Here is a 10,167-nt window from a genome sequence, read left to right as displayed (position 1 = left end):
TTTACGGTGCTACGGCGGGCTTACGCCAGCCTGAACCATTTTCATTATATATAAGAGAAAGATATAAGACATCAGGTACAACAGGAAGCAACCAACACACACAAGAAGGCACAAGAAAGAACAGAAGAAGAACCAGAAAAGAGCTACGACAAGCAGCCAACACCAAGAACTTAGCACCCAACACCACTAGTTGAAACGAGAAGAGCGGAAGCAAGCTTTGTTGAATCAATCGGAAGGAGATCCGTCACCGAGAAGACGTAGAGAAGAAGTTGCCGGCTGCCCTGCGATCACTCTGCACCTTGAAGAGCTAGGAAGTCGCAACCACTGTCGAAGGGCATCCCACTGCCTAGCCACGTCGCGGCAAAGAGAGCTACGGACCGTGCCGAAGGGCAATGTTCCACCGAGACAGACCCTGCACCTCCTCTAGGCCACACCACGGCCACCATCAAAAATAGAGAGAACCAAAGCACTATGCCAGGCAACAAAGCCTCAGACGCCGTCGAAGGGCACCGAACACCGAGACCTCATCGTCGCCACGAGCCCCCAAGAGATAAGGTCAACCATCAGCACCGAGGTGACCAAGGGATTGGTCGCCGCCACAGATCACTTCCACCGCCACCACCCTGTACACCAACAACCCAACAAACACTCCAATCCAGACATCAAGCTGCCAACCGCGGATCAGTGGCCCCCAAAAACAACGCCCTCAAGGGGGAGAAACGACATCGAGACGCCGTCGTCGTCCGATCCAGAGATGGATCTGAGGCTTTCGCCTGGGGCACACGATTAAGAGGGTAACATTAGCTTCCCGATGACGCCTTCAAGAAGGGAAACGGCGCTCGAAGGCGTCGCCGTCATCGTTGCCGACAAGATCGACACAAGGCTTTCGCCTGAAGCATCCCGTCCCCGTCATCTCCGTTGAAGCTGACCGATGTGCCCTGCAGCCCGAGACCTCCCCGCCCTCCTGCCAGTCCACGGCGAGCGTCCCCACTAGGACTAGCATGAGGCTCCATTGACACAGAAGCTCACCTCGAGCACCTGCACAGCCGGAGTCAGGTTGTTGTCGGCTGCCACCAGCATTCAAGCCCTTGCCTCCAACCACACCCCACCACCACCGTAGTCAAACTCTGTCGACGGCATCCACCGCCGACCCCCTGGTCGTGGCCACGAACGCCGGTTGGCCGGGTGAGTTCAGGAAAAGCAGATATGGGCGCCAAGTAGCATCCCACACCGGCTAGACTGCACCCCCGCACGACCATGCAGCCCGTGCGCGCACACCGCGCCGCCCAACTCCTTTGCCCTTCGCCACCTGCAAGCTGACGCCGCGCCTGACCGGCTCGCTGGATCCAGATCCAAGTCACCAGGTCCACCGGCCGCCACACCGCCGCAGCACAGCCGCCCGCCACCGCCTCGCAACCACCACCGTGAGGCAGCTCGCGCCGGATGAGACCGCCACCGACCACGGCCAGATGCGCCGCCGGCAGAGGGCCTCGCGTCGCCGAGCCCTGCTACCTGGATTGAGAGAGACGCCCCGCCGCCGCCGTCCCTGGGTCCAGCGCGAGCTTTGCCGGCGGAAGCCTCTGGCGGCGGCGAGATGGGAGGGGGTGGGGGGAGGGGTGGTGGCGGTGCTAGGTTTTTGCCCCCGAGTCGCCAGAGCCAGGCGACGCGGGGGGGGGGGGGGGGAGGTGATCCCTTATGATGACTGCTTCGCTGGGTGTTATTCGTATGTATAATCCCTTTTTAAGTTTGCTACCTTTTCTTGACACGTACAATTGTATATGCTCACGTACACGCACATACACTCACCCCTATGACGCAATCCTATGAACACCTTCGAAATATCGAGTCAACACAAAATCTTCAGATTGATGAAGTCACCACATGCACCTCATAATCGACAGGAACATCTCCTCTCACTGAATGAACATCGTCGACGATTGAAATAAATCCAAAAAAAATATGTACACCAATATCAAGTCTAGGACTTGAGCCCTGGTGAACTGGTTCCACCACAAGGAACCTCATCTGAATTACCCTCAGTTCGCTTTTGTTTTTGCGGGATTACCCTCGGTTCGCTTTAGGTGTGCTGCTAGTTGTAACGTTTGAAACACAAATCAAACACGTTTGGGAGTCCATGGTTACTGGACGCACCCAATTGCAGACAGTCATACGTCATTTGTTCCCTCAAAAGGAAACATGCAATTTGTTCTACTGGTTTGGATGACGGTGTAATAGAATATGTGTATGAGTTATGTACTCTTTGTTGGCCAGTTTATTGACCGACTGAGTTTTTACCTGGTTAGGCCTTCATGGAACTACTTGAATATTTGATTTGATACTTTGATAATGATGGTTGTGGCATCGGCTGATACAGAGGCCAGGGTTTAACCTCCTCAGAAAAGGAGAAAACATTAAGCTGTCACAAGGATGAAATATAAGCAAGCAAGTAATACGCCGATGTTTTTCCACAGGCTGTGAAAAACTGCCACAGTGTACTAACAATTCTACTGCTCGGTAATTATGTATTTTGTACAGAAGATTTCCAACGATCCACAAATATACTACAGGACTTGCACTGAACTTTAAACTTATCAAAAAGAGGAAATTACATATGTGCTTCATCTATCATGGGCAGTATATATGTCCGTCTATTGGTGCGACATTGTTCCTTCAAAAATGAGCATCCAGTACACCGAGGAGGGTAGCTTCGTCGGAGTTGCCATCTCCTCCGTGCTGGCCATGCATACTCAGCAATGGCGATGGGGTGGTTGCCGATGCACGGAAAGACCTCGCGGACCCGACGAACGCCCGGTCCTGCTGGCTGACCTCCCTGCAGACACGGTCCAGAATGGCGACGAAGTCCCTCGCCACCATGAATATCCTCAGAGGATGCGCCTCCTCTTTCGCCGCGTTGCCGTGGAAGTAACCGGTGATCTCGTTCACTCTCTCCATGGCCTTCCTCTCATCACCCCTGACCTGTCTGATCCCCTGCTCAGCTTCCTTGAGAAAACCGCGCATCACGGCGAAAAACCTCTCCCCCTTCCTGCATTGATTCTGGAGCAGAATCACCGATGTTATCTTCCCAACGCCGGTCTCAAGCTTGGAGACATAGCCATGCAGCACGTCGAAATCCATTGTTGCTGCTTTTTTTACGCTTCCCAGCTCGCTGCTCAGCCCGGACACGACCTTCAGGCCATGCTTACGGAACTGTATGTGGTTTTCTGCGATTTCATCGGATTTTTCGTCTTCGGACCGGGCGATTTCTTGCACGGCAGAGTGTAGCAGGGTGGTTTTGCCATCGGCGCCTTTGACGTCTGCTAGTTTAAGGAGCGTGTCGAGTTTGGAAGCTTTGGGCTCGCTCCAATTTGTGTTGATATTCATTCGGTTCCCGGCTCTCAGCACTGCCTCAAGTATTCTGAGGAACAATCTGCTGCCTTTCAAATCATCACAAGCTGCCTGAAAAACAAATGAATAGTCAGCCACTAAAAAGTGACATTGCAGGCCTTGGTAGTACTATATGATACTGCAAAAAAAATGGTAATCTCCAAATTAGAAATAATCTTGTCATGCACCATTGGGAAAATTTCAAGATGGGTGGAAAGGTCAAGGGTGATCAAAATTCAAACTTGTTGTGTTTTACCAACGAAAATGAATTAAAAGGGGCAAGGATGATCAGACTTGCTTGGCTCGGTAAGCCAGGAACACCGTGGAAGACATAGTTCAGTTTCATATTGGAGCCGGAGGCAAGACATATTGGTTTCAGGCAGAAAGACAATATGAAACTTGAGTGCGGCGATTCACAATTAGAATACTAGTACAAAATGAACTGGAATACCTCAATTGTTTGAAAACATTTTCTGAGGTACGTTATTTCATTCTCAAAATTTGCTCGGTATAGCATTGCGTCAATTCGTTTGAAGGCGAAAGGTATATCAAGAACTGCTTTAAGGAAGCACTCCACCGAACCAAGTTTAGATGATTCCCCAGTAAAATCCCTCAGTTTAAGTTCTTCCTCTTTGGTAGGAGCCATCTTTACTAAAGTCTCCAAAATTTCTGCCCCCAAACATTCACCATTACCTACTTAAAATGATGGTAGGAACACAATATTGTTAGTAGAATTTTAACACTGCATAACTTTACATGGCAGTGTCAGCTCTCAGAGTAACGAGGCAATTAAAAGAATTCTTATTGAAAGGGAGTGGAATGCCATTATAAATTTGAATGCGACCTTTTTCTAAGAATTCCTAAATGGTGTGCCTACTTAGTGAGATTTATCTGTTGAATATTAACTCCGTAGCAATATAAAGAAAAGAAAGATAGAAGACTAGCATAGGAAAAAACATGAGCTCTTTAAGATGGACTAGCTTACCTCTGGAGAGGTAAGTGTTGTTTTGAACCCTCACCATTGATTTAGGCTATTTGTTTTGGACATCAATAATATAACCGGCACATTCACGTTAATACATCATAAAGAAATTCGCTCGATGCAGAGGCCGGTGGTTATCCTCCTTTGCAAAAAACATCATAACGAAAAAAAGGAGAGGTGATTATAAATATTTATTATCCTTGCAAACCGTAATCATGCATGCCATCTTGGACACCACTGGAAGCATGATTGAAGGCCAATTTACAGCCACACTGGGCTTGAGTACATCTAAAGAAAGAAGCCCCACCTTTGTTGATTATTACTACTTGAAATTAGATAGTGACCCGCAAAAGAATATAGACAGTGAAATGTAGGTGAAATTTAGATGATATACAGTCATAGGTTTTCTTATATTTTATCATGTCGGGTTTAGATTGTAAATGAAAATTTATGGGGATCTTAAATCATCAAATTCTTAAATGTGATATAGCAGCATATAATGTGAGAGAATACTTGTCAAAGTTTTAACCAAATGTTACTGTTTTCAAGTTGTACCCAATACTATTTTGTCAAGGTAATATTTTCAAGGATAGAATTTAAACTCATGCGATCAAATTATGTTCTATTTTTATCCCACAAAAAAAATATTCTATTTCTAAAAGTTCTATCTGTATATATGAAATCAGGCACAAATATTTCGTTATAAATAACCTAGGTGACCAATTACCCCCTAGGCCTAGGAGGTAACACAACACCATGAGATCACCGCAAAGGAAACGGTCCATAATCAACTGGACCACCTTGAAAATTTTCAAGACAAATGCAAAAGTAAAGCATTTGTGCAACTTTTTCTAGACTAAAAAACCGTGCAGCTTCTCCGAATTGCACAGATTTCTTTATGCAACTTTAATCCAAGCCGCATGCAACTATGTCGAAAACAAAAATGGAATTGAAATTCATACCCAGACATAAACCAAAAATCCCATGCACAAATCGCAGAGCTCTTTTCAAGATATTTGCTGGTGACCAATTTCATCAAGCAACAGAAGAAGCAAACAGTTGCTCACCATGTAAGAGTGCATCCGAGACCTCATCAGGCGTGACATTCAGCGCACGCATCAGGATGGCAATGCTCTGTTCCTTCTCCGGGTCGAGGACCCTCTCCTCCGGCCTAACCTTCGTCGACATGCCACCTTTCCTCGATGTGTCCCTACTGTTCATGGCCAGCACCTCGATCATGTCCTCATCCGACCTGCAAGAAGACTGTTGTGAGATTCAGAGATCCAACAAAACGACACGAAAATCCTGCATCTGGTCTGCCATTATAATCTGCATCCTTAACTGGAAGGAGCTGGACTTGAGCCGGTCCCAGGCCATGTCGGGGGCATCGGAGCTCCCGCCGCGGACTCCCTTTTCCCGGTGCAGCGGCTTCAGCCTCGGCCGGGCTCCATCATTGCCGTGCGTCCGCATGCTGCCCCCGTCGTCAGTTTCTTTCATCATCGCCATGGCGGGCGCCGCACGCACGGCGATGCTGGGATCCTCTGCTCGGACCGGGTTGAGTGACCGGCGCATGGATATTGGGTTGCTGAATGCTTGGGGCTGCGGTGGCGGAGGGTTGGCAGTCCCCGCCGAGAAGCGGGTGCCCGGCGGCGTGCGGCGGGACCGTTGCGGCGGAGGAGCGGGAGGGGGCGCGGTGGTGGAAGCAGAGGCGGCGGCGGCGGACGGGGTCGCGGGGAAGAAGTCGCTGGTGAGACTGGGGAGGCTGCGGCGCGAGGGCGTGGTGGTGCGTGCGCTGGAGCTGGACGCGCTTGCCTCGGTCCATGTCCCGCGGGCCTCGGCGCCGCCGGAGCCGGACCCCGCGGAGTGCTGGCCCGGCGTGTAATACGGCGCCTCCTCCTCGGACGAGCCCGCCGCCGCGGCGGACTCCCGCCGCAGCGGCGGGAGCGGGCGGAGCTCCGGGCTCGGGACGGTGTCGACGTCGTGGCAAATGCCCCGCCGCGCGCGCTCGTGCCGGGCCTTGCGGTAGTGGGAGGCCGTGGAGGGGCCGGCCACAGCGGCGTTGGGCTCCGACGACTCGAAGACGTGGGCATGGCCGCCGGGGTGCTCGGGGACGCGTGGCTGGACCGGGTGGCGCGGAACGCGGCCGGTGAGGAGGAACGCGGCGGCGAAGGCGAAAAGGGCGAGAAAAGCCGCGGCGGCGGCGGACGCGACGACTATGGCGGCCTTGGGGGTGCCTCCGCCGCCGCGGACGCGCGGGGCGGGGCCTCCAGGGGACGACACCACGGCGGGGACGGTGCTGGGCTGCGGCGGCGCCGGGGTGACGACCGTGTCGGGCGGGGCTGGCGTGGAGGGGTCGGAGCTGAAGCCCGGCGAGGGCGGAGCCGAAGCGGGCGGCGACGGGGGCGGGGTCCACTCGATGGGGAAGAGCGGCTCGTGGAGCAGCCGCCGGACGTTGCCGCCGGCGGCCACTGCGGCCGGGAGGAGGAGGGTGGTGAGAGTGAGGAGCAGTGCCAGGGAGAGCGGCATTGGCGAGTAGGGAGAGACGACAGAGCTGCGTGCCGCGCCGGCCAGCGAGGAGGAGCTTCGTTTGTGGAGACGGCCGGGGAGAGGTGGTGAAGAGTGGGAGTGAAGCATGGAGGTGCGAGCTAGGAAGGAAGGAACAAAAGGAGCGTTCGAGAGAAACTTCTCTCTCACGTCACGTGTAGCATAATTCTTTCCTGTACATGCAAGAAGAACATATTTGGGATTGATATTTTCAACCGAATTTGTGGTGCCTTTCTTTTCAACACAATACAATCACAAATGTTCACATACACGCAGAAACACTCATTCTACGAACACACGCACAATCATCTTATTCCTATAAGCACCCCTCAAAAAAAGAATATCCCTATAAGCACCTTTGAGATACTGAGCCGGCATAACATGTCCTGTCGAGACAGAATAGAAAGGCCCTTTATCGGATCTGAACTGACATTAACAGAGTCATCACAGGCGTCTCGTAGTCATCGGGAACGTCTCTTCCGGTCTTCCCACTGAGAGAACATCGTCAAAAAGTCTAAAATAAATTCGAAAATTCTAAAATAAATACTGAAAAATGCAAGCACCGGTGTCAAGTCTATGTGGAACTTGAACCCTAGTGGGCTGGTTTCATCACAAGAAATCTTACCATCTGAGGGTTCGTCGAATGTTATCATGTTGAAAATATAAGATAACTTAGTCTTTTGAAACATGCCATCTTTCCGCCTGATGCTGAAGATATTTGCCAAATCCATGTGGGTGGGTTGGGTCGAGACGACTACCACGCATGGAATTACACCAAGAATGGGTGCTTCATCGTTCGGTCGGCATATCACCTTGAAATGCAGCTTTGAGAGCAAAAGCGGGACAACCCATCTTGCTCCTCTACGGTGGTTGCTAGACAGGTTTGGAATGAGTTATGGAATACGGAGGTTACGGGCAAAGCAAAAAAATTCATGTATGGAGACTCATGAGAATGGTTTGGCTGTAGGATCTGAACTTCATCGACGGAAAATTAAGGAGGGTATCTTCTGCGCCATTTGTAACTGAGAGGAGACGACTCTTCATCGGTTTTGGAAGTGCCCATTTGCTAGGCAATGTTGGGAGCTGGTTCAGGAAGATAGGGGTGGTAACAGCGAGTTCATTCCCCCAAAGTTTGTTGGTGACCATGTTAAGCTCACCAACTAGTTGCTCGAGTGGTTCGGATGGCAGAAGGAAGCTGACAAAGCAGTGATGATCATGTGTCTATATCATATGTGGCTATCTCGAAACGTTACCAGAGAGGGTAGACAGGTGGAACCAGCATGGGCTATAGTTAACAGAATTCGGGCGCTGCTTGAGTAATGGGTCAGGATCCATGCTCCGTGTACAAGATCAGTAGGATCATCTCTGAAAAACACCTTGGAGCCCTCCCGAGATAAACTGACTGAAGGTGAATGTTGATGATGTTTTGCAGAAGGAAGGAGGAGCTGCGAGTGGAGGAGGGGTCATTCGTCATCACCATGGAATGTTCCGAGCAGGAGCTTGCCATTTTTTCTCTAACATCTCGGTTCCTGAACATGCAGAATTATTGGCATGTAAAAGAGGGGTCCAGCTAGCTTTGGATTTGGGTGCGAAGAAGCTATTCCTAGAGACCGATAATCAAGGAGTGGCGCAAGTGTTGCAGTCAAGCAGCCAGGACAGACTGTGATTCACCCCCCCTTGTCGAGGAGATCAAGGGGTTGCTTCATGGTGTGGATGAGCACCGGGTGATCTGATCTAGACGATCGGCGAACAGAGCGGCTCATAATCTTGCGAGGGAAGGATGCGCGAAAAAGTTATGTAAAACTTGGTTTAATGTTTCTCCTGTTTCTATTAGTGATGTTGTTAGGGATGAACTTGTTATCATTGAAGTGACATAAGCAGCGATTTACCCTTAAAAAAGAAACATGACATCTTGTAAGATAGCGCTCCCTCAGTTGCTTGAAAAAATATTAAATTATTTTGTGATCTGTTGTGAATTTACTTATAAGGTTTTTTACTTATAGAAATGATATTTCACATTGCTTATGTAAGTTCAATCATTACTGGAAATGAGTAAATAGTACTCCACTACAGGAATAATATACTACACCAAGTATCAAAAATAGGTGAAGGGGAAAAAACCTCGGCAAAAAGTTTGCCGAGTGTTACATCCAGCGAAGCCGGCTCAACTTACACCATGTCGGCAAAGTGACGTAAGCCAAGAACCTTTTCTCGGAGACTCGGCAAATGGCAAAATGTTTGTCGCGTATAAATTAGTGGTTCTCAGCAACATAAAGGTGACTGGCGGCCGACCGACGGAAACGGAGATGACACATGGTATAAGTAAGTGTTGGGGAACGTAGTAATAATTCAAAATTTTCCTACGTATCACCAAGATCAATCTAGGAGATACTAGCAATGAGAGAGAGGGAGTGCATCTTCATACCGTTGAAGATCGCTAAGCGGAAGCGTTACAAGAACGCGGTTGATGGAGTCGTACTCGCGGCGATTCAAATCGCGGAAGATCCGATCCATGCGCCGAACGGACGGGGCCTCCGCGTTCAACACAAGTACATCCCAGGGACGTATCCTCCTTCTTGATCCAGCAAGGGGAGAGGAGAAGTTGAGGGAGAGCTCCGGCAACACGGCGGTGTGGTGGTGGAGCTTGCGGTTCTCCGGCAGGGCTTCGCCAAGCACTACGGAGGAGCAGGAGGTGTAGGAGGAGGGAGGGCTGCGCCAGGGGAAGGGGTGCGGCTGCCCTCCCACCCCCCACTATTTATAGGGGGAAGGGAAGAGGGGGCCGTCCCCCCTAGATGCATCTAGAGGGGGGCGGCGGCCAGGAGGGGGAAACTTGTCCCCCAAGCAGGTGGGAGGCGCCCCCTTCCCCTAGGGTTTCCAACCCTAGGCGCCTTGTGCCCTTGGGGGAGCACCAGCCCACTAGGGGGCTGGTTCCCTCCCATATTCAGCCCATTAAGTCCTCCGGGGTAGGTGGTCCCACACGGTGGACCCCCGGACACCTTTCGGTGGTCTCGGTACAATAGTGGTAACCCCCGAAACCATTCCAACGACTGAAACTAGATTTCTCATATATAAATCTTCACCTCCGGACCATTCCAGAACTCTTCGTGACGTTCAGGATCTCATCCGGGACTCCGAACAACCTTCGGTAACCACGTACAATTTCCCATAACAACTCTAGCGTCACCAAACCTTAAGTGTGTAGACCCTACGGGTTCGGGAACCATGCAGACATGACCGAGACATCTCTCCGGCCAATA

At 50.9% G+C, this 10,167-nt stretch overlaps 1 protein-coding gene across 1 annotated transcript; it reads right to left on the bottom strand.

Annotated features, from left to right (window-relative positions):
- Positions 1-2,493: 2,493 nt before the first annotated feature.
- On the bottom strand, positions 2,494-7,267 carry LOC109743083 (formin-like protein 4). The gene is made up of 4 exons (XM_020302164.4): positions 5,709-7,267; positions 5,434-5,618; positions 3,836-4,077; positions 2,494-3,456 (listed from the first exon to the last, which is right to left on the bottom strand). Exons 1-4 carry the CDS (start codon positions 6,998-7,000, stop codon positions 2,671-2,673), a joined length of 2,505 nt encoding a protein of 834 aa, XP_020157753.2. The 5' UTR covers positions 7,001-7,267; the 3' UTR covers positions 2,494-2,670.
- Positions 7,268-10,167: the final 2,900 nt, after the last annotated feature.

Source organism: Aegilops tauschii, chromosome 1, assembly GCF_002575655.3.
Source record: "Aegilops tauschii subsp. strangulata cultivar AL8/78 chromosome 1, Aet v6.0, whole genome shotgun sequence".
Taxonomy (NCBI): Eukaryota; Viridiplantae; Streptophyta; class Magnoliopsida; order Poales; family Poaceae; genus Aegilops; species Aegilops tauschii.
This window is presented reverse-complemented; position numbering and strand designations above follow the sequence as displayed.